A 25,581-nucleotide genomic window follows, 5' to 3' on the forward strand; every position below is an offset into this window, starting at 1 on the left:
AAATTATCCGATGAAGGGAATTTCAGGACCACGTCTAGATTCCAACTAGGTGTTCTAGGAGTAGCTGCTTTCGAAGTCTCAAAAGATCTAATTAGATCGTGTAGATCTTTGTCATTAGCAAATGTCCAGGCCTCGATTCCTGAATACTGAAGACAGCATGCTTCGGTATCCTTTTATTGTCGAGACAGATAGGTGTGATTCCTCTCTCAGAAAGAGGAGGAAATCGGCAATATTCATATAGAGGTACTGGAGGAGGACAGCTTCTGACCCTTACACCACCTCCTAAAGACTTCCCACTTCGACTGGTATACTCTTCTCTCGAAGCTCTGCGGGCTCTAGCGATAGAGCCCGCAGCCTTGCGAGAAAAGCCTCTCGCTCTGACAAGTCTTTCGATAGTCGAAAGGCAGTCAGAGCGAGACCTGGGAGGTTGTGATGAAACCTCTCGAAGTGGGGTTGTCTGAGTAGATCGTGTCTGTTTGGAAGCGATCTGGGGAAGTCCACTATCCACTCCAGTACCTCCGTGAACCATTCCTGGGCTGGCCAAAATGGGCTATGAGTGTCAACTTCGTGCTCTTCGAAGCTACGAACTTCCTGAGCACTTCCCCAGATTTTGATTTTGAAACGGGGGAAAGGCGTATGCGTCCACACCCGACCAATCCATGAGAAACGCGTCTATGGCGAAGGCTCTCGGATCTTTCCACTAGAGAGCAAAAGATCTCTATTCTTTTGGAGAGGAACGTCGCAAACAGGTCTATGTGAGGTCTCCCCCACAGGACCAAAGACTTCGACACACTTCTTCGTGAAGAGTCCATTCTGTGGGAAGGACCTGATTCCTCCTGCTCAGTCTGTCCGCTCTCACATTCTTGATCCCTTGAACAAACCTGTGAGAGAGTTTATGCCTCTTTCTTCCGTCCAGGTTAACAGGTGTCTTGTCAACTGATAGAGGAGAAAGAGTGCGTGCCTCCTTGTTTGCGTATGTAAGCCAGAGCCGTGGTGTTGTCCGAGTTTATCTGTATCACCCCGTCTCTGACTATCTCTTTCGAAGAACTTTAAGGCTAGGTGTATGGCCACAAGTTCCTTGCAATTGATGTGCCAGGACACCTGTTCCTTTGTCCAGGTGCCTGACATCCCTTGCTCCTAGCGTCGCTCCCTACCGACTCCGAAGCGTCGGTAAATAACACTTGGTCTGGGTTCTGCAGAGCAAGCGATACGCCTTCGTTCTTTTGAAGCGGAGGGATCCACCACTTCAGATGACTTTTCTTACTTGTGGAAGTTGGAAGATGTCCGAGGAGTTGACCCGTCTTCCAACTCCACACCTCTTGAGGAAAAACTGAAGAGGGCGAAGGTGAAGTCTCCCTAGCGAGAAGAACTTTTCCAATGAGGACAGGGTCCCTAAAAGGCTCAGGAAATCCCTCGCTGACTGTTCTTTCTCTCTAAGAAGCTCGAGATTCTCGACAAACCTCGAGCGATTCTTTCTCGCGAAGGATATACCCGAAAAACCCCGAGAATCCATCTGAATCCCCAGATAGACCAAGTTCTGGCTGGGGATCAGTTGTGACTTCTCGAGGTTGACGAGCAACCCTAGCGAATCTGTCATGTTCCTTGTTACTTCTAAGTCCTCCAAGCACTGACTCTTCGACTTGGCCCTGATCAGCCAGTCGTCCAAGTAGAGGGAGATGTTTATCCCCTCTAGGTGAAGCCATCTTGCTACATTCGCCATCAGTTGGTGATACTTGTGGGGCTGTAGACAGACCGAAGCACAGAGCCCTGAACTGAAAGATCTTGTCTCCTATCACAAAGCGAAGATATTTCCTTTGACAAATGGTGAATGGGAACGTGGAAATATGCGTCTTGCAGGTCCAGAGAGACCATCCAATCTCCTGGACGAAGCGCCTGACATTACAGAGGCGGACGTTTCCATGCGAAACTTCTTTTTCTGTACGAAGCGATTCAGAGCGCTTACGTCCAGAACTGGCCTCCACCCCCCCGATGCCTTTGGTACTAGAAAAAGGCGATTGTAAAATCCTGGGGAGTGTGGATCCTGCACAAGTTCGATGGCCTCTTTTTCCCACATTTGCTCCACCATTTGAAGGAGAGTCTTCTCATTAAACGGGTCTCTGTACCTCGCTGACAGTTCCCGAGGCGTAGATGTTAGGGGCGGGCTGTCGTCGAAGGGGATTATATCCCTTCTTGAGGACCGACACTGACAAGGGTCGGCTCCCCTTTTTGCCCATACTCCTGCAAAGTTCAGGAGTCTGGCGCCCCACTGGTGCTTGGAGGGGCAACAAGTCACTTTGATTTCTTGAAGGGCCTAAATGAAGACCTTCCTCTCTTTTCCGAGCTCTTCTTTCTGGCAGGGGGACGAGCCGCTGCACCTCCACGAAAGGGCTGCTGAGGAGGACGAGATTCCTTCTTAACCGTCGACACTACCGGGCGTCCTTTCTTGGACGTTTGCGTTAGTAGGTCTTGTGTCGCCTTCTCAGTTAGCGAGCGAGATATATCCTTCACTAACTGAGAAGGAAACAGCTGATCTGATAGAGGGGCGAACAGTAAGGCAGTCCTCTGGCTCGGAGAAACCCCTTTCGATAATAGGGATCCATACACTGATCTCTTTTCAGGAGACCAGCACCAAAAAGGGAAGCCACTTCACCCGAACCGTCCTGTACTGCTTGTCCATGCAGGACAGCACGCTATGGAGAATTTCTGGGTTTTTCAGAAACTCCGGATCCTTAGATTTGTTGGCCAGAACTCCGAGTGACCAATCCAGAAAATTGAACACCTCTAAAGTGACAAAAAGTCCCTTTAGAAAGTGGTTCAATTCTGAAGTGCTCCACGTCGCTCTGACCGATCCTAAGGAGTGACGTCTAGAGGCCTCCACTAAATTGGAAAAGTCGGCATCTGCAGAGGCAGGTAAAGAAAGACCCATAGTCTCTCCTGTCCCATACCAAATACCTCTCTTCCCGTGCAATCTGGAAGGAGGCATGCAGAATACCGTCTTTCCTAACTCCTTCTTCTTCTTGTCCATCCAAGATCTAAAGAATGGAGTGCCTTCTTCATTGATATCGCAGGCTTCATTTTTAAAAAGGCCGACGATTTAGTCGTAGCTGAGCTCGAAAAGAGCGAACGAGGAGAAGGAGGAGCCGCAGGACTAAGAGAATCTCCAAACTCTTGAAGTAGTAATGAGGCAAGACTTTATAACTAGAAAGTCCCTCATTAGCAGGAGGTTGGTCGTCAGACAACTTGTCTAACCCTCGATCAGGACGAAGGAGAAAGTTCACGTTGGAGGGAGAGTCCTTCCAAGACCTCCTAGTTCTGAAGGAGAGAGCTCCTATTTGGAGAAGAGTCATAACCACCAGGAACGAGTCCCCGACTCTTGCCTCCTGGCTCTTGACTCTTGCCTCCTGACTCCTGCCTCCTGACTCCTGACTCCTGCCTCCTGACTCCTGACTCCTGCCTCCTGACTCGACTCCTGCTCCTGACTCCTGACTCCTGGCTCCTGCCTCCTGACTCCTGACTCCTGCCTCTTGGCTCCTGGCTCTTGCCTCTTGGCTCCTGCCTCCTGCCTCTTGCCTCCTGGCTCTTGCCTCCTGGCTCTTGCCTCTTGCCTGGATGCCTCTACACTCCTGGCTCTGGGCTCCTGCCTCCTGGTTGACTCCTCACTCCTGGCTCTTGGCTCCTGCCTCCTGGGTGACTCCTCACTCCTGGCCGGTGTCAGACGTCTGATCGTTTCGTCCAGGTTCGTACCGGAAACCTCACCTCGAGTAGGAGTATCGATCCTGGAGGCAGATACCTCCATCCGTCTGGAGGATCTTTTAATAGGAAGGGAAGTGTCTTTCCTTCTAGGAGGCTCCTTTGACAGGACTCCTACAAACGACGAAATCTGTTCCTGCATCGCCATCATGAACCTCTTTGTAGCCTCCTCTTTATCCTCTTCGGGAGGAGGGGAAGGAGGAGGGGAGGAGTCCATAGCCTCCACCTCCTGCCTCCTTCTCACTCTGGTTGAAAGAATGGCTCTTCTTGCCTTCTTCACTCCCGATGGAGACTCCTCAGAGAAGTTTTCAGGCTCGAGTCAATATTCGGAGCTTCCAACTCCTCTTGAGAGGCCGAGATCGGTCTGAAATCTCTCCAATCACGTCTCGGTGATGAAGATCCCGACGACGAGAAAACACTCACTTAGGACGCTTTTACAATAGCGGTCCTGGGCAGTCTGGGGTGTCACAGAAACTGCCGAAGGGACACCTGATCGGTGGGGATTCTCCACAACTCCTTTCGGCTTTCGACATTCCTTCTTCACCTCTGGGCATGTGAGCTTGGAAGAGGTCTACGACCTAGGAGCGTTGCTGAGCCGACCAGATGCCCCCTCCACTACACTGGGGACACTCATATCACTGTCCACTGAAAAAAACACTAGCCTTACCTTTATGGCAGCCATTTTGTTTTTTCCATCAACTTGAAGGCTGCTTTTAGATCCGCAAGTTTCTTTTGCTGGGTCTACAGGTTCTGCAATAGAGAAGGGGCTGCAATGGAAGGAGAAGTAGCAATACTTACCCTTGGGGAAGATCCCAAGCTTGGAATTAGTTCAGATCTAGAAACTACTTAAACTTCTATGAGAAGCCTTCCTCACTCTTCTCTTTCTAACTTTTAATAATTCGTTAGATTCTTCCATTCGTTCTCACTCAAGTTCTCACATTCTTACAAGTATTAGTAAAAGAACATTCATACTCCCTGCACCTCTTGCATACCGTGTGAGGGTCTACCGAAGCTTTCGGCAACCTCACCTTACAGCCTACATTCACACAACGTCTCACAACCATACCAGAGTCAGACATTATTAAAGAAAATTCCAAAATCAAGTCCACAAAACAGTCCACAAAGCGTATGCCAATCCAACAATCCAGATACGTCACCAAAAAGTCGGTCAAGAAGATCAATTGCCGGTGAAAAAAGAAAAACTAATCGAGAGGAACCAACAACAATGTTGATGGTCCGGCGACAGAAGAATTCTGATTAGAAAACGGGGATGGTTCCTAGTCCTGCCACCCAGGGCAGGGCGGTAGATCACCTGACCTACCTGTAGCGTGTGCCGCGAAATTTGAAATTCTGTCGGAGACGACGGAGTCTATAGCTAAGTATATATCTGGCAGGGAAGTTGAATGTATAAAATTTTCAAACTCTTAAAATCTCTTTTTTGTAGATCTACTATACATCAGGGAACAATGTATTTAGAAATCATAAAAATGCCGATCATAAGACCATTTTCATTCATTTTAAAACAAAGTCTTAACATTACCATCCATCATATACCATATATTTTACATTTTTTATACATTATTTATTTTTTTATTTTATACTCTCTTGATAAGTAGCCCCACCACTTCCCAGATGCTATGGGGTTCTGAGCTTATAAAAAATTAATGGAAACTGCACAGCCTGCACCAAAACTTATAAGATATTTATCAGTTAATTTCATTTATTTTCCAACTTAGACTAAACTGTACTTTAAACTAATTCACTCTGGGAGATTTATCCTCAAAATGCATCACTTCTAACAAGACCAGCCTAACAAATATATCCACCTTAGAAATAGTCGTTGAGCAAGGATGAGGTCTGAGTTGCTGTAATGGGAAACGGAATATTGAAAGTTGCCAAGTATAACAATTCATTAAAATACACAACTCTTAAATCTGTGCTGTCTACCTTGGTTTATAAGATATCACTATGGTGGTTTGCATTTACATCTGAGGTTTCCATCACGTATTGTATAAAAAAAAAAGCTACTATTTATACAGGTAATTGTTACAAAAAGCAGTTACGTACTAATAACTCATAAGTGATCCAATAATTATTTTGTAGAGATCTAGACTTCAGTTTACCAGAACCACATCTCAAAACCCACCACCTGCTAGTAGCCCAGATGATAAAACTGACTCTGACCGAGACCAAATAAGGTGGAGACTGATTTTCCATGAATTTTTTCCAGAAAAAAAAGAAAAAAAGATTGCCTTATATACTAGAAGTAGAATATGTATACAAAACAAATGTATTGTATTGCATTTCACTCAGTAACTCTCCACATTCTAATGAATATTACCACCAAACCAAGAAATGTAATAAGCATGCTGAGCTGCCTCTATGTAACCTACAGTCTACAAATGTTCAACAGAAAAATATCACTCACGTGCTCTTTTAATATCTTCATCTGATGCCTTACAACGATACTTTTTCAAACCTAATACTGCATAATGATCTTGATCCTGTAAAAGTAAATTAAGAGTATGCAGCTATCTATATATGTTAAGTAAAACAAGATGAACTGTATTAAGACATACTATTTAGATATTTAACAAGGCATTTACTACATCTCAATGCTATATATGCATGTCACATTGCACTTTTGGAGATTCCAGGTTTATTAAATAAAAATGGTATTGTTATGATACAATAAAGTTTTATGCATACTTACCTGCAGGTATATATATAGCTTATCCTCTGACGCACTGGCAGAATTTCAAAACTCGCGGCCAACCGCATAGTACACTGGTAGTTCAGGTGATGGCCACCCCGCTCCCGTGGCGCTGGTACTTGGAACTATTCCCTTTGTTTTCCTCAGATTTCTCTGAACCCGTCTCCTGAGGGGAGGAGGGTGGGAATTTAATTATATATACCTGCCAGGTAAGTATGCATAAAACTTTATTGTATCATAACAATACCATTTTTATGCATGACACTTACCTGGCAGGTATATATAGCTGATTGACACATTTGGAGGTGGGTCATAGACAGCAACATCGTCATAATTCAAAAATTAACTAAATTTTTAGAACTATGTATTATGTTCCTTACCTGCTAAGGTAGTGACTTCGTAGGTCCTGCCTCTTAGCCTGCTAAACCTTAGTAGCTCTCAACTAGGACGTGACCTGTTTGTTGAGAAAGTTAACAATAAGGGCCTGACAACTGGACGTGGACCAATTTGTTGACAGAGAAACCCTAGCCCTCATTTACCACGGGCATTCATGCTAGGAAAGTTAGTCACCTGAACCACACACATATAATAACACTAACCAACAGATGAGCTGGTCCTTAACCTTCTCAGAACCATAAAAACACTATAACCTAATAATATAAAAAAACCTAGCATGTTATTAGGTTATGGGGTTGAAACTCCTTTGCCCAGTACTGTACCTGAGGATACATACGGGCCTAACGTTTGACAATTATCAAAAGTTGTCTTCACGTCTCTAAGGTATGAGAGGCAAACACAGAGTTTGTCCTCCAATACGTTGAATCTATAATGTCCTTGAGGGCTAAATTTTTCCTGAATGCTAAGGACGTAGCTACTGCTCTCACCTCATGAGCTTTAACTTTAATTTATACCGAAGCATTCCTCCTGACAAAGCAAATGAGCATCTTTAATGACTTCTCTTACAAAGAAAGCCATTGCGTTTTTAGACATAGGTCTAGTAGGATCTTTAACGGAGCACCACAGAGAACATGAAGTTCCCCTAATGCTTCTTGTTCTTTCTACGTAAAACCGTAAGGCTCTTACTGGGCAAAGAACCCTTTCTTGTTCTTGACCTACCAGATCAGCCAGTCCTTCAATCTCAAATGATCTTGGCCATGGATGCGAAGGATTCTCATTCTTTGCTAAGAACTCCTGTTGAAAAGAACAACTGCTTTGTTGTGCTTCCATCCTATTTGCTTGTCATAGCTTGCAGCTCGCTAATCCTTTAGCTGTAGCTAAGGCTACTAAGAAGATAGTTTTCTTCGTTAGCTCTCGCAAAGGCGCACTGCCCATAGGTTCGAACTTATCCGTCTCCAAGAATTTGAGAACGACATCCAAATTCCAAGAAGGGGTTCTGCACCGTCGATCCTTCTTTGTATCAAACGATCTGAGGAGATCTCTAAGATCTGCGTCATTGGACAGGTTTAAACCTCTGTGTCTAAACACTGCAGACAACACACTTATAGCCTCTAATCGTCTGATTAGCCAAACCTAGTTCTTTCTTCAGGTATAGCAGGAAATCTGCAATCTGTGTCACAGAGGTACTGGATGAAGAAATCTTCCGATTCTTACACCATTTACGGAAGTTCTCCCACTTCGACTGGTACACTTTGATAGTCGATGGCCTTCGTGCTCTTGCAACTGCCTTCGCTGCTTCTCTAGAAAACCCCCGCCGCTCTGACAAGTCTTTCGATAGTCTGAACGCAGTCAGACCCAGAGCGAGGGTGTTCTTGTGGAACCTGTCGAAGTGGGGTTGTTTGAGAAGATCTACTCTTCGTGGGTAGACTTCTCGGAGAATCTACTGTCCATTCCAGTACCTCTGTGAACCACGTTTGGGCCGGCCAGTATGGGGCTCTATCAGGGTCAGCCTTGTTCTCGACTTTCCCTGAATTTTTTCATTACCTTTCTAAAATCTTGAACGGGGGAAAAGAAAAGCGTACGCATCTAGACCCGTCCAATCTAGTAGGAAGGCATCGACTGCGACTGCAAGAGGGTCCGGGATTGGAGAACAATAGTTCGGTAACCCTCTTCGTCGCTGCGGTAGCGAAAAGATCCACTACTGGAGTGCCCCAGAGCTTCCACAGTCTCTGGCATACTTGAAGATGCAACATCCACTCCGTGGAAAGCACTTGTCGTCCCTGCTCAACAGATCCGCCCTGACGTTCTTCTCTCCCTGAATGAAACCTGGTGAGCAGGGTGACGTTTTCTCTCTGCGACCAAAGAAGAATCTCCTTCGCCAGGTTGCAAAAGGACAACGAGTGGGTTCCTCCTTGTTTCCGTATATATGCCAGAGCTGTGGTATTGTCCGCGTTGATCTGCACCACTTTGCCGCTGATCCACGGTTCTGAACGCTTTCATAGCCAAGAAGATCGCCATCAGTTCCTTCCTGTTTATGTGCCATGCCTTTTCTTCTTCGCTCCAAAGGCCTGACTCCTCCCGAGGGCCCAGCGTCGCTCCCCAGCCTGCGTCTGACGCGTCGGAAAAATAATATCGGTCTGGGTTCCTCTGCTGGAGTGACGTACCCTCTGACAACCTCTCCGGAACTAGCCACACTTTAGTTCCTCCTTATCTTCGAAGGAATTGGAAACCGGAAGGAATCTGGTTGCGATCTTCTTGGCCAGACTTCGTTCAGAAAGAACTGTAAGGGCCTCATGTGAAGTCTCCCTAGTGAAATGAACCGCTCTAACGAAGAGAGTGTCCCCAGCAGCTCATCCACTCTCTCGCTGAGCATTGGTCTTTCATTAGGAATTCTTGCACTTTCCGTATACACATGGTCTGCCTTTCGGGTGACGGAAAAGCCCGAAAAGTCACTGAGGATATCAGAATCCCCAAATAAACTAGTTCCTGAGAGGGGATCAATCGTGACTTTTCCAGGCTTCAACCATCAGACCCAGTTGCTGAGTTAATTCCAATGTTCTTACGTCCGTGTCCTCCAGACATTGCTGGTTTGATTGTGCTTCTTATGAGCCAATCGTCGAGGTAGAGAGAGACTCTGACTCCTGCCAAATGAGCCACTTCGCCACATTCGACATCATTCTTGTAAAAAATTTGAGGCGCCGTGCACAGCCCGAAACACAGGGCTTTGAATTGATAAATCCTTCCCTGGATCACCGAATCTCAAATATTCCTGGACCTTGGATGAATTGGAATATGGAAGTACGCATTCTGAAGGTCCAGTGTTACCATCCAGTCCCCTGGTCGTACCGCTGCCAGTACTAAGGCGTCGTTCTCCATCGTAAACTTGGTCTTTTTCTACGAACAAGTTTAGCTGGCTTACGTCCAGTACCGGCCTCCAACTTCCTGATGATTTCGGTACTAGAAACAGACGGTTGTAAAACCCTGGGGATTCGTGATCCAGAACCGGTTCTATTGCCCCCTTTTCTATCATGGTGACGACCTGATGCCAAAGAGCCTCTCTCTTCTCTAAATCGATGTAATGAGCCCCTAGGGCTCTCGGAGCTGTAGCGAGAGGTGGTTTCTTGAGAAAGGGAATCTTGTACCCTTCCTTCGCTACCTTTACGGACCAAGGATCCGCTCCTTTGCTTTGCCAGACTTTCCCAGAAGTCTAAAAGTCTGGCCCCCACACAAGTCTGGAGGACTTCTGACTCATTGTTTGGTTGAAGTTTTGGCCCCTCTTTTGGTTGGAACTCTTTTCCCTCTAAATGCTGGTCGAGCGAAAGTCCTACCCCGAAAGGGCTGCTGTGCTGTCTTCGTATCCTTCGTAGTCTTATTCATGACCTTAGAAGGTAAATACTTCCTTACCGATGACGTAAGAAGATCTTGAGTCGCCTTCTGAGTGAGGGAGAGAGATATGTCCTTAATGATCTCTTGCGGGAAGAGCTGTCCGACAGAGGAGAGAACACAAACTCCGACTTTTGCGCGTTCGACACTCCTTTAGCAGCGAACGAGCATAAGAGATGTCTTTTCTTCAAGACGCCTGCTGTAAAAATTGAAGCCAATTCATTAGCTCCATCTCTCAAGGCTTTATCCATACAGGACATAATACTCTCGACAACTCGGATACTGACGACTCTTCCATCTCCGAAGTTCGAGCCAGGGCCCCCAACGACCAGTCAAGAAAATTAAACCCCCAAAACCTCAAAGGTCCTAAAGATACCTTTGAGTAAATGGTCGAACTCCGACGAAGTCCACCACACTTTGGCTGAATGCAAAGCATGTCTACGGGAGCTATCCACTATGTTGGAAAAGTCTCCCTGGGAGGAGGCAGGCACTCCCAGGCCAAGACTTTCCCCCGTAGCATACCAAACACCAGACTCGAAGCCAACTTGGCCGGAGGAAATACAAAAGAAGTCTTCCCCGACTCTTTCTTCTCCTTCAAACCACTCATTTACGCGTTGAAGGGCTTTCTTGGCCGAAATGGACAAAGTATTTTCAAAAAAACGACGATTTCTTGGCTGTCTTCGTCTTCGAAAATTGCGACAAAGGCGATGGCGGGCCTGAAGGTTGAAAATCTCCTTCAAACAAGAAAGAAGGCACTCTGTTAGCCTTCTGTAGTCCGAAGAAGGAGCTTCCGTCTTGTCCTCTTCCGCACTCTCCGCAAATTCTTCCTCCTGCGAAGAAATATCTTGAAAACCAAGATCCTGCTGACTCTCCAATTCAGAGTCCTTATGCAGCTCCTGTTTAGAAAGCGAATGCGGCACTGACTCCCTATAAAACTCCTCTCTTCCTTGTCGAGACAATGTTTTGACTTGCTGCCGCCTGCGTCCTGCGTCCTCCTGAACGTATGCGTCCACCATGCGTCCATCAACTTCTCCTCTTGCGTACCTGGCGTCCCTGTACTTCGTCCTTCTTAAGGGCCTCACTGCGTCCTGGATCGCGTTGTACGTCCTGCGTCCTCTTGGAGGACTTAACCGGGAGAGACGAGTCCTTACGTCTAACCGAAGGTTGTTCGGGCTTCTCCCATGATTGAACAATCACTGCCAATCTCTGCTGCATGTCCCGCAGCACCTCCTTCGTTTCCGCCTCCTTACGAGACTCACCTGATGAGGAGATCGAGACACACCGGGCTAACACGAAGAGGCGAGCGAACTTCCAACTGACGTGAAATCCTCTTCCTTTTGATAGGGATCATCTCTTCATCCTCCGATGAAAAATCTCAGGGCTACTCCACCCTTCTTGGTCGAAAGCCCTTTCCTCCTGTAAGAGGACGGAAAGTTATGACCTCTTGAGAGGACGCGATACTTCCGCGAACCGCCTACTCCTTCCGAGGCTGAACTATCCGAAGAATAACGGCACTTCCCAGTATCGCCTTTTCTATGGCGTACTGCAGCAGCCCTGGGACTTATCAACAGGACTGCCTGAAGGGACGACTGATCGCAAGTCAACCCCTCTCGCCTCCCTTCGACTGTCGACATTGCCTTCTCCCTTTGGGTCTGGGAGCTTGACAGAGGTCTCGGTCTAGGAGCACGAGAGAGACGATCAGGCGCCCCCTCCACAACACTGTCACCAAACACTTCCACTTTGTCTGTTAATCGTTTAATTGGTCTCCCATGGACGCAAGGGCAGCGAACACTTTTCAACATATTTGTTTTGGATCAGTTAGTATCCTCCAGATACAGCAACTGGAGCAGGAGAACCTGGGGGGAAGGTGCTACATCTACATGTGATAGCTGAGAAGACACATGCAAAGATTCATCCAAGGTTTTACTCGAAGATCCCGATCTTTCACTCCTAGATACAGATCTTCTAACCCGATCTTTTTCTAATCTCTCCACATACTTCATAAGAGCCTTCCACTCTTTCTCATTCAGACACTGACATTCATTGCACCTATTGTCCCACGTACATACAAACTCCCGACACTTCTTACAAATAGTAGTGGATCTACCGATGATTTCGGCAGTCTCACCTTACACCCTTCTTTCACACAAACTCTAAACATACTTCCTGAATCAGAACATACTAAACAAGGTCCAAACAAAATGCGATTGCCACTCTAACTTCGTGAATACGATACCAATATCCAAAAGTCAGATAACGGCAGGAAATTCTAACAGAGAACCAACAACGATGTTGCCGGTTCGGCTGGCAGAGAAAATCTGAGGAAAACGGGAATAGTTCCAAGTACCAGCGCCACGGGAGCGGGGTGGCCATCACCTGAACTACCAGTGTACTAGCGGTTGCCGGAGGTTTTGAAATTCTGCCCAGTGCGTCAAGAGGATAGCTATATATATACCTGCCAGTAATGTCATGCTAAAATGACATTTTTATAATAATATAAAGTTTCACTTATACTTACCCGTGGTTACATATAGCTGTCGTCTCCTGACGTCACGGCAGACTTTGAAATTCGCGGTAGCGCTAATGGTTTGACAGGTGATCCCTCTACTCCCGCCCTCTACCGGGTACCGGGAACCATTCCAACAATAAATCAGAAGTTTCATGCCTACCTGTCCATATGAGGGGAGGATGCGGGCTTCGTTATGTAACCACTGGGTAAGTATAAGTGAAACTTTATATTATTATAAAAATGTTTCATTTTCACTTATATAACTTACCCGGTGGTTACATATAGCTGATTGACACATTTAGGTGGTGGGACAATGGCAGCTCAAAATAACTGTTGGAATTATCCGAAGATATAGGTTCCTTACCTTAAAGAACCGCGGGACTCAGTGGTTACTGCCTCTGTAGTCTGCTGGCCTTTATGTACCGACAGGATATATGGATCCGTGCGTCGGACACAATAATAAGTACTTGCCGTTGAGGACGTGACCGTAACGGACAAGACTATAATGCCCCTGCTCAGGGCGCAGTACAAATCACCACAAAATACAATGAAAAACGAGGGATCACCACAACCGTTTAAGAAATACACCAGACATTAAAAGACTGAAAGATACTCAAAAAACTCCCTGTATCTTCAGACAACCTTAAAAATACAAAAAACATAATCAAGGAGAAAAGTTAGTGAGGATGGGATACATCCTTCTCTCCCTCACCCAATACCGTGTCAGTCACAATGAATGGCCCCAATGTACTGCAATTTTCATATGTGGTTTGCAAATCTGTCAGATAATGAGATGCGAAGACAGAATTGCTTCTCCAATTAATGTAGATTTAATAATGTCTTCAAAGGACAGATTACGTCTAAAGGCCATAGACGTAGACACTGCTCTAATTTCATGAGCTTTGACTTTAAACACTTTGATATCTGAGTCCTGACATTGTCCGTGTGCCTCAGAAATCAAACTCCTTAAAAAGAAGGAGAGCGCATTTTTAGAAAGAGGACGAGAAGGATCTTTCACTGAACACCACAGGTTATCACTCTTACCTCTTATACCTTTGGTCCTTTGCACATAATGTCTAAGTGCTCTCACTGGACAGAGAAGACATTCAGGCTCATTAGGCCCCACTAACTCCGAAATGTTCTTTATAGAGAAAGAACGAGGCAAGGCCGTGAGGGATTTTCATTCTTAGCCAAAAACCCCAGCATTGATGAGCAAATGGCATTGCCCTTAGCAAATCCAACTCTCTTATCAATAGCATGCAGCTCACTGGATTCTTCTAGCTGATGCTAAAGCACAAAGAAAAAGGGTCTTCCTGGTCAGATCTCTAAAAGAACTAGAGGAGATCGGTTCGAATCTATCTGACATCAGCCATTTAAGAACTACATCCAGGTTCACCAAGGCTACTGTTCTTGACTCCTTTGTCTTGGTCGTATCAAAGGAACGAATCAGGTCTGAGAGGTCTTGATTATTAGAAATGTCTAATCCTCGATGTCTGGACACAGAAGACAACATAGCTCTATAACCCCTAATCGTCTGGGTAGAAAGCTTCTTCTTCTCACGAAGAAAAAGAAGGAAGTTAGCTAACTGAGCTATAGAGGTCTTAGACGAAATTCCTTCTTCTTTGCACCAAGCTCTGAATTGGACCCACTTAGCTTGGTACACTCGATCAGAGGATTCTCTTCTGGTCTAGCAATAGCCCTTGAAGCTCTCTTTGAAAATCCTCTCTTTCTGAGGAGATGCTCGACAGTCTGAAGGCGACTAGTCGAAGAGCGGACAAGTTGTGATGGAACCTCAGAAAGTGGGGCTGTCTGAGTAGATCCTTCTTAACGGTAACTCTCTTGGAAAGTCCGTCAACAGCAGTAGTATATCCGGAAACCATTCCCTGGCCGGCCAAAAGGGGGCTATCAGAGTCATCCTGACGTTCTGATGACCTCTGAACTTTGCCAGAACTAATCTTAGCATTTTGAAAGGTGGAAAGGCATACAGATCCAGATTTGACCAGTCCAGAAGCATGGCATCCACTGTAAACGCCTCCTCGTCTGGAACTGGGGAGCAATACAGTGGTAGACGAGCTGTCTTGTTTGTGGCGAAGAGATCCAACTGAGGACATCCCCAAATCCCCCAAAGCTTCTTGCATATTTGAGGATGTAATGTCCACTCTGTGGAGAGGACTTGTCCTCTCCTGCTGAGAATGTCTGCCTTTACATTCTTCGAGCCTTGAATAAATCTTGTGCTCAAGACAACCTTGTTCTCTTTCGCCCAAATGAGTAGGTCTCTCGCCGCCTCGCACAGAGAGAACGAGTGTGTCCCCCCCCTGTTTTTTTATGTAAGAGAGAGCCGTGGTGTTGTCTGCTTGAACCAGCACTACTTTCCCTCTTACCTCTGTCTTGAAGTGCATTAGAGCCAAATGAATCGCCTTCAACTCTTTTAGATTTATGTGCCAGCTTTTCTGATGAATCTGCCAAAGACCCGACACTTCCTTTCTCCCCAGAGTAGCTCCCCACCCTTTGTCCGATGCGTCTGACAAAAGAGTAAGGTTGGGGCTCAACTGGCTTAGAGACAAGCCTTCCTCTAGCCTTCCTTCTGATTTCCACCAAAGTAGGTCCTGTTTGATTCCTTCCGAGATGGGGAACACGAAGGAGTCTGGGAACTTCTTCCTTTGCCACTTCTGCTTCAAGTAAAATTGAAGTGGTCTCATGTTGAGCCTGCCCAGAACTTACAAATTGCTCTATTGAAGCCAAGGTTCCTAAAAGGCTCATCCAACTGATTCGCCGAGCAAGTTTGTCTGACGAGAAATTCGTCTATTTTGTTCAGGCAAGAGTCGATCCTTTGGCGAGACGGAAAAGCCTGAAAAAGAACTGAATTCAGTCTCACTCCTAAATAAACTATCTCCTGAGAAGGAGTGAGACATGACTTTTCTTTGTTTACTAACAAACCTAGCTTTCCGTCATCCTTAAAGTCTTTTGTAGGTCCTCCACACACTTCTGTCTGGACCTTGCCCTGAGAAGCCAATCGTCTAGATACATGGATATTCGTATCCCGTCTAGATGAAGCCACTTTGCTACTGACGACAGAACTCTGGTGAACACTTGTGGAGCTGTCGACAGGCCGAAGCAGAGGGCCCTGAACTGATAAATGCGGCCCTGGAACACGAATCTCAGGAATCTTCTCGATTCCGAATGAATCGGAATATGAAAATAAGCGTCCCGAAGGTCTATGGAAACCATCCAATCTCCAGGATGAAGAGCTGCTAATACCGATTGGTCGTTTCCATAGAAAACTTCGTCTTCAGGACAAAGACGTTCAGGGCACTGACGTCCAACACGGCCCTCTCCAACCCCCCGTGGCCTTCTTTACCAGGAAAAGGCGATTGTAAAATCCTGGTTCCTGCGGAGAGTCCACTAACTCTATGGCCCTCTTTGCCAGTAAGGCGAGAACTTCTTGATGGAGGGCAGCAAATTTTCGGAGTTCTCCGAGTAGGCTGACAAATTCACAGGAAATTCTGTGAGAAGGGGGTGCTTGATGAACGGAATGGTGTATCCTTCCTTCAGGACCTGGACCGTCAAGGATCCGCTCCGAGATGAAACCAGGTCTGCCAGAAAAGGTGTAATCTGGCTCCTACTGCTGTGTGGAGTACTACGGGCCTACTTTTTGATGGAAGAGGGAGTGGTTTTAGAAGAGGCTCTACTCTCCACGAAACCTGGAGGAAGATCGAACGGGAGCTCTCCCTCGAAATGGTTTAGGAGCTTCCGTGGAGGGAGCACTCCGAGAAGCAGAAAGAACCGGAGCTATCTTCCTGGGCTTCTTCACTGACTGTGTTAAAAGATCCTGGGTCGCTTTCTGTGTTAAAGATTGAGCGATCTCGCTCACAATCTCTTGCGGAAATAGGTGTTTCTTGTCCAAAGGAGAGAAGAGCAAGGCAGACTTTCTGGTTCGATGAAACCCTTTCGACAAGAAGGAGCACCAAAGCTGTCTCTTCTTCAACACTCCAGAGGCGAAAATGGCAGCGAGCTCCGAAGCTCCATCACAGATGCCTTTATCGATACAATCCAGTACCGAGGCAAAATCCTTCAATTGCTCCTCCGAAAGTCCAAATGACTTGACTTTCCTGGCCAGCGAAGCAATGGACCAATCCAGGAAGCTAACAACTTCGAAAACACGGAAAACACTCTTGCAAAGATGCTCCAGTTCATTTGTTGAAAAGAAAATCTTAGCAGTATTAAGGGCTGCTCTGCGGGGAAGAGTCCACGAGACTAGAAAAGTCTCCCTGAGCGGAGGCAGTCACACCCAGGGAAAAAACTTCTCCAGTGTCATACCAGACACGGCTCCTTGACGAAAGTCTCGAAGGGGGAAGACAAAAACATTTTTCCCCTGTTCCCTCTTCTCCAAAAGCCAAGCGTTAACTTTCTTGATAGCTTTCTTAAGCCGAAATCGACGAGGACGAGACGCGTGAACGAGGACGAAGGAGTCAAGGCTTACTGTCCTTTTTCCACTGCGAACTAGGAGAAACTGGAACGGAAGGCGCAAAAGAATCTCCAAAGTTGTCAACAGAAGGATCGTAAAAGGAGTTTATACCCCGACAAATGCTTGTCTTTTTCTGTAAGTCCTTCTCTTTTCTTCCTCCAACTCCGAAGCTTCCTTCGACGAAACTGGCGAACATTCCATCGGAAGAGGAATCCTGTTCGGCGAAGTCGCACCCTGACGCGTCCGAGGAGGGTGTGAGAAAGCAGGAGAAGACGTCTGAGCCTGTACTGAGACGTATCCGGGCGGCTGAGCTGGCGGCTGCGTTGGCGGCTGAGCTGGCGGCCGCGCTGGCGCTCGAGCGAGAGCCTGACGTGGCGCCATAGACGGAGTCAGGAAAGGAGTCCGACCAGGCGCCTGAAAGTGGCGTCTGAAGAGGAGTCACATGGAGAGTCTGAGCCTGAAGAGGCGACTGCAAAGGAGCCTGCGAAGAGGACTGCACAGTAGTCTGCGGAAGATGTAAGGCGGTCGGGAGCGCATTCGGGGACGAAAGAGACTTGCCAAAAAGCTCCAAGATACTGCCTAACTTGGCATTCATCTGTTCAAACACCGAAGGTTGAGGATCCACCGACGTAGAAGGCGCGGGAGGTGTAGAAGGATGATCCACAAACACGTCTGGAGCCGCAGGAGTTATCGCTTGAGGAGGCTCTGGAGAAGGCTCCGAAGGAGTGTGCGTGTTCGGCTTCTCCACTCTATGATGAGGAAGGGCGATAAATCGAAACCGCCGAGAAAAAGCTTCAGGCTCCTCCCAAAAACTACAAGAAGGTTCGGCAGCCGCCACCTTCTTGGGAACCGCAGCAGGCGAAACATCGCGCGACCTTTTCAGCGGTCTAGAAGTCTTATTACGCCAACCTCTATAAGAGGAAACATCTGAACTAGAGTCACTTGACGAAAAACACTTCTCGCAACACCTTTCCAATGGTGAGCGACAGCATCCTGGGATACGGCTACAGGATTGCTTGAGGGGCGGCTGCTCGGGAGCAGGTCCCGCTCGCCTCCCTTCGGTTTTCGGCATGCCTCCTCCCAGGATCTGGGGAGTTTGACAGGGGCCTAGACCTAGGAGAACGAACGGGCCGAACAACCACCTCCTCCACTACACTTGCACTAAGTAATTTATTCACACTTAACTACCACTTCTTGCACTGTCTCACCCATTTTCTGCATAGTGGTGAGGAAAGAGACAAATTTCGAGTCCATATCGGCTCGTAATACTGACACGGGATCGGGATCGGGAGATACAGATTCGAGGGCAGGAGCAACCACTACGGGGTTAATAGGAACAGGATTAATAGAATTCAGAGGAATATCCTGGCTACTCACTAACTTAGAAGATCTCTGTGAAGCCTTTCTGATTCTATCTTTTTCTAACTTTCTCATATACTTTCCCAGTGCCTTCCACTCCTGAGATGTTAGAGACTTACATTCTTCACACGTATTCTCAAAAGAACATTCACGTCCCTACAACTAACACAAGTAGAATGAGGATCAAGTGAAGCTTTAGAAGTCTAGTCTTACACCACTACTACACACCCTATACTGAACAGAGCCGGTGTCAGACATCGTGAAGAATTCAAAATATTCCTAAAAGGACAACAATATCAAAACCAAAATAACTATAGCGCTAGCAAAAAGATCAGTAAACTCAAGGTACATCACCAAAAGGAGAAAACCAAGATGATCAATTCCAAATTCCAACCAGCAGAGGAACCGTGTTACCGGTTCCGACGGCAGGAAACTTCTGATTTATTGTTGGAATGGTTCCCGGTACCCGGTAGAGGGCGGGAGTAGAGGGATCACCTGTCAAACCATTAGCGCTACCGCGAATTTCAAATTCTGCCGTGACGTCAGGAGACGACAGCTATATGTACCACCGGTAGTTTATATAAGTGAAAAAGGGTTATACAGTCATTTCCCTCAAAAAAAAAAAAAAAAAAAAAAAAAAAAAAAAAACTGAACTTAACAAAAGTTCTTTGTATCCCGCTTCCTACCAACTTGAAAGTGATATATAAAAGAAATGACTAAAATCACAAAATACAAGAATGACAAATTTCTGTCTAACCCAGAAAAGAAATATTGACATACAAATTTTAATGTACATGATGAACTACTCCTTCTTTTTTTAAAAAAATTTCACTTAAGAAAATTTTTTTACAAAAATCAAGGTGCATTATTTCTACAAATATACATTCTGTTGAAAATAGTCCCCTTCAATATAAATGAATATGGTGTATTGATATGCCTGTGACTAAAGTTAATTTAGGTCTTACCTTCCATTCAGCTGGATTAAGGGATCTAAGGTATTGTATATCATCTTCAATCTCTACCTCTGGAGCTTCTTCTTCTTCACTTTCATCTTCACTCTCACCAGCTGAGGATATGAGGTGACCACGTAACCTTCGAGCTTCATATGCATGGAACCAGCGACCAACTGGCTCAACTTCTACCTGTATCAAAGCTGAAAAAGAGGGAAATTGAAAATTCTTTTAATAAAAATTGCACATTCCAGTACCGTTCTTAGGATTCTACATTTTCATCTAATTTCTTCAAAGGTTTTACAGTTTCTGTTCTCCCATTCTTGCTTTAGCTTAAGGATAATCTTTATTTCTTCTTCAGAATCCTCCCATGTATCTCCTGCTGTCCATGCTTAATCTTGATTTGCCTTTTCTTTATGCACTGAGAACTTATAAAAATGTCTTAAAAACAGTTCTTCATAGAAACATAAATAAACCCTTATGATATCAACAGTTTAGCTCCAAGGGACTGTGCATTTAGCACCACCTCCTTGCAGGATGGAAAGAAAAATATTTGAGAACAGACAGCAAATTTCACATCATCTCCTTAAATTTCTCAAATGTCTTACCTCTACTGCATTATACAGGTACTAGCCCTTTCTACACTGATTGGAAAAAAATTGAATCAATAAAGGATATCTTCCTGACTGACACTGTCTCCTTTACATTTACCATACTTTTAATCAGGCTACAATAAGGACAATCAAATTATAGTGCTGTGCACTCTTAGCCTAACATAAGGCTATACCTAAGCTAAATAACTGTAATGCTACTTGTCCCACATACCTACTAAATGCAACAGCTACCTACTTTAAGGATAGCTTTCGGGAATCTGTTTGGTTCGCCTTATCAAGGAGAATGAAACAGATTCCCGAAAGCTATCCTTGGTATTTCTACAGAAGCAGTCCGCACGGACTGCAAGGAACGTAACCGCGGATACGACATCCACTAGGGATTGGGGCGTCCAATGTATTTCGGCGTGTTTAGTACTGGCCCCAAGGGTTTAATTACAGTTGTCTGAATAAATATTATTTAAAATTCTTGTTCAGTAGGTAAAACTGCATAGGGTAAAAAACTGCATGGTACAGGGGTGGACCATGTACGATCAATGTGTACAACCCCAAAAAAAGTACATTATAACGCGTCCTGACATCGGAGATGGGCATCAGACGCGACTTGTTGTTGGTGAGAAATGGAGCTAAAGACCTCTACTCCGGTGTCAGGACGCATTATAATGTACTTTTCTTGGGGTTGTACACATTGATCGTACATGGTCCACCCCTGTACCATGCGGTCTTTTACCCTAGAAAAACCGCAACTGCCATAGTCTAGGCCGCCGCGGATAAGTACCCTAGTCTACCCTATCCTTATAGTTTTAGATTTAAATATATGTACATTTATACATAACTGTGGATTTGTTTCTCCCTTGGACGACTCGTGCAACTAGGTAGGTTTTGAGGATTTTTAAATTCCTATCAATAGTAGCATAAGTTGGTTTTGGGGTTTGCATACAAACTACGTTCAGATAGGGGGAAACAACATCAGTTCAGGCCAACCCTCATCACGGTGGACGGGTCTTATTCACTCGATATTTAATTGGTGAAACATGAATACAATTGCAACTCTAAGCATACCTTTTAAAAGACTGAAGTTTCGTCAACATATTGTGATATATGAAAGCCCCATACGAACTAAAATAAGCATGTGAGCTCTTCGTAAAATATGTTTTCAAGGCAGTTTTGAAATCCAATATGGCGGCTACGTTTTTCATGGACGGTTTCTCATCAGTGACGGACACCATCTTTCCCCAGCCTTCCCAGCACTCATTGTTTGAACACTGTTAGCGTATGTATGTAACGTTTATTGATCTTACCTCAAGATTGCAGTTGTAATCAGCACAATAAAACAACATTTTGTTGCCTATATTAGTGAAAGTATGAAACTTGTTATTCCCGGGGTTGGTTATGGTTGGAACTGAATTCATTCTTACCTTGTAATCGGCGGTTTTTATCCTTACTGCCATCACAACTGAAACTCCACAGTGCTTATTTGATTGTTATTATACACATTTTGGTCTCAGTTCACTCCACATTGCACTTTAAACCCGTTGCTGTTCCTGGTTTCTAAGCGCGCGCCATAAACACAATTACAAACAGCAGACGACGACAGACGACGACAGACGACGAAACTGCAAAGTTTTATTCCCTAAACTGTTTACTTTACTCGTTATTTAGTTTAAATTTACATTGTTATTTAAAAATTTTGATTTAATTCATGTATATTATCCCTTTTTAGCAACCAAATTACCCGAAAAATTACAGATATTTCTAACGTAGATAAATCAAATGTTTCTAACGTTTTCGTACATCTGGCTGCCGAAAACCACAAAGGAACGAATACGGAAAAGTGCATAGAGGTACGACTACGTTTTTTTTTTTTTTTTTGCTTTTTTGTTTTTGCTAGCACTTTCATTGATTTCAGTATTTATTAGTATTTTGAATTTCTTAAATAATCGTATGCCAGAAATAAATGTAACCTTTAATGTTTGCATGCTTTAATGTTTGCATGCTAAGAATGGCAAAATCATCGTTGCCACATTAGTGGAGGCTTCACACATACGCCGTTCCATTATTATAAACTGTTTCCATGAATTCTAGTTGTCATAGTAATGCAATAATGATAAAATTCTTGCTTTAATATTTATGTATATATACTTCCAATACATAGCCTAATTTCACCAATTTCAACGTTTTGTGTGTAGTCTTATACCCAGTTTGGAGGGTCAACACATACCGAATGGCAACAGAGAGAGAGAGAAAGGAAGGCGGAGGAACGAAGAAGAAAAGGGATGGCGGTGGAGGGGGGGGTGGGGGGGGTAGAGAGGGTAGGTGGAGCTTTATACGCGTGTTCGTATCCATTTCTGCATAATGGAGTTTTTGTCTCTTGGTACAAGGACAAGTGTCGTTATTCTTTACGATTAGTGATTCACGATACCCTTATAAATTACGGCACTGGGTGTAATGCACTATAGCAAAATCTCGTTCTGTTTTACGAGTGTTCGTTACAGAAATAGGTATTGCCCAAAAACGTGCTTGCACTGTCTCTGAAACCCATAGTAGACATGCTGCTTAGTTTTGTCAATCAAGTTTTTTATAACCAAGTATTTTTTACAAGCTAGCTATTGAATAAATTTGTATTTTTCTCAGTCAAAACATATGCCCCTCAATGCTAACTTTCCTCTTTTAACGACTTTCTGGTCATTGCAAATTCGCCCCATAATTTCTTATGGTGCGAAAACAGACAGAGCCCATGGACGAAAACGATTGCGTCACACTACGGCGATAATCCAGCAGTAAACATCTTCATATATCCAAAAAGTAAATAATAAAGATATATATGCGCATTACGATTATAACAATTACATGTATAGCTGATAACAATCTGCACGAATAACTGGTAAACTGTTCTGCAATGACAGTTGAGTATAGCAATTATTTACAATAGGTACGAAAGTCAAGATGTCGTGGACGTCATAATACAGAACTTGAAAAGAACGTTCTAATTCAGAAAAATAATTACTTAAATTTGAGTCAGAGGCGAGTTACTTTTTCAATAACGAATATTTTCAAATTAATCATCATAAATATGTAAAATATTGATGTTTTACTACTTATTTAAAAAATTAGCCAAGAGAACGCTTCTCGTCATCTTCTACCCCAACAGCTGTTTACGCCTGGCTTGTTGTTGATGAGAAATCGTGTTTCGATTGTTGTGATAAAAGTGCTCCAGCGTCTGTGGGTACAAGTGTGTGCGGATTTATCACAGGAAATGGTTAGTTTATTGACACAAGCTACTCCGTAAACATCGAGATGGCGTCAATCTTCGAAACATTTTTAGTTGTAAGTAAAAATTTCTAAAGCGTTTTGGTGAGATTTCCACTGCCGTGGGCGCCATTTTCAGTACCCTCTGTTTAAATCTGTTTAAATCTTAAAATTTGGCCTTAATTTCTAACTTTGGGGAAAATACTTACTTCGAAAGGAGAGTAGAGGTCTTTAGCTCCGTTTCTCACCAACAACAAGTCGCGACTGATGCCCATCTCGGGTGTCAGGACGCGTTATAATGTACTTTTTCGGAGGGTGGCTTGCACTGATGGTAGCTGGCTTGCGTGGCCTGCTTTGATGTTTTACCCTATGCACAGGATAGGCTAAACCACACTACCATCCCACTAAATGGCCAATTAGAAAAATATAAGGTTTATGTATTCGGCCAAAAATGAATAAGGGTGTCATAACAAGCAGCTTTCAAGTAGGCTACCTACCTAGGCTAGTACCCGGCAATACGGAGGAGCAAAGTACATAAGCTACTGGGCTACTTAATACAAAGGGCTACGGATTCTTTGCTAGTGGCCTAACCCTATTCCAAACGACCTGTGCTACCCAACGGTAACAGGAGCTGGCCATGGAAAAGGAAAAATTGTCTCGGTCAGGCTTCTTCCAACCCGAGTACTAGTAGTAGGTAGGTACATGGCCATCGGTCTCCTTTAACCAAGGTCGATATTATCCTATAATTAAACGGCGGGTGGGGATATTCCAATAGTACTTACGTGTGAGACGTCTCTTGATAGTAATTGTGATATTTGAATCTTCGCTTTCCATTTCGACTGTCATACTTATTTACGTTGAGTTTTTCACCTTTTATTTACGTTTCATGTTAGACTAGACTCAACACGATGCTGCAAGAAGGTGGATGTCAGGGAAGACTCAGGAACAATTCCTTCCATATGGCCCTAAAAATATTCACAGAAAACGGGTATACGTTTTTTCCTTCACAAAATTTGGTCCGCATACGTCATTTAAACGTTCTATTTTTTAATCGACAATAGTACTATAAGTAGAAATATCATACATAATCTATTTCAGAATTTCAAAGTGGCAATAACAAGCATACGTCATTTTAAACGTTCTATTTTTTGAATCGGTAATAGTAGGCTACTATAAGTAGTAATATCATACATAATCTATTACAGAATTTCAAAGTGACAATAACAGATTGTTGGATACTCGGATCTTTTTCCACAAAATTCTCTTGCAAGCACTCAGGCATCGAGTAATCAAGCGTAGCTATAGCATGCAGTAGGCAAACTCGAGTAGCCTACATGACAAAAAGGAGACAACTAACAATGAAACAAAATCGAAAACCAGATAGGGGCTAATGTTGAGTTTATAATCAAGTGGCATATGTAACAACTTCATGAAAATTCTCCGTAAGTACCACTGGAAAATGTTATTTCCATAGCTAACTATTTCCTCGGTAAGCACTGTATGTGCCTTTCATTGTTATATAGCAACGTTCTGGTCCTTTAAGAAATCCAAGTGTCAGTGTAATCGAATGGTACACATTTATTTAAGTTAAATTTGCCTTACTTTGTAGATTGTTTTTAAGAATAACTAATTCTACCAACGCTCTGTCTTCAGTACATGATGTTAATTCCCAGGTAGCAGATATTGTTTCTTTTGTTTTTCCATCTATGTTATTAAAAATAATTTATTAGCCAGCTCTCTGTCAGCAGTGAAATATCTTATATGAGCACGTAACATAAACATGTGTTCTCTTACTTTTGCTGTTTCGTTTCTCGCTGACTGAATATATTAGACACATCACCTTGATTTGCAACTGGCCTCCTTGAACCGGTTTTTTAAAATCTTGCCTCTTTATTATGCTTCAAAAAATTTTATTTCCTGCAAATTCTATCTGTTATAGCGCTCTCGAATACTTTGTAAAGTTCATCTGTTATATAGCCTATGGCTATACTTGGAATAAACCTGGCAATTTTGCCATCTATATTCTTTGATGCTGGAATATTTCTGCCATAAACTTTCAGGTAGCTTTTACCTCAGCATTTAAATTTATCTATTTTTTTCATGACCAAACTCTCCGTAATTTGAATTTTTTCATAAATTTTGTAAAATGGTCGTTTGTCCGTTTCGTAACGTGCCATCTAATTAGCAATCTAAAA

The 25,581-nt window shown here is 44.2% G+C and overlaps 1 protein-coding gene across 1 annotated transcript in view; it reads right to left on the minus strand.

Annotated features, from left to right (window-relative positions):
* LOC135214871 (dnaJ homolog subfamily C member 2-like) overlaps positions 1-24,326 on the minus strand; it is an 89,781-nt gene extending 65,455 nt beyond the window's left edge. Inside the window, exons 1-2 of the mRNA XM_064249291.1 lie at positions 24,169-24,326; positions 19,542-19,729 (exon numbers count right to left, since the gene is read on the minus strand). Coding sequence (XP_064105361.1) covers positions 19,542-19,729; positions 24,169-24,232 — 252 coding nt within the window. The 5' untranslated portion in view covers positions 24,233-24,326. The remainder of the gene's footprint in view (positions 1-19,541; positions 19,730-24,168) is intronic.
* Positions 24,327-25,581: the final 1,255 nt, after the last annotated feature.

The sequence above is a fragment of the Macrobrachium nipponense genome, chromosome 46, assembly GCF_015104395.2.
Source record: "Macrobrachium nipponense isolate FS-2020 chromosome 46, ASM1510439v2, whole genome shotgun sequence".
Lineage (NCBI taxonomy): Eukaryota > Metazoa > Arthropoda > Malacostraca > Decapoda > Palaemonidae > Macrobrachium > Macrobrachium nipponense.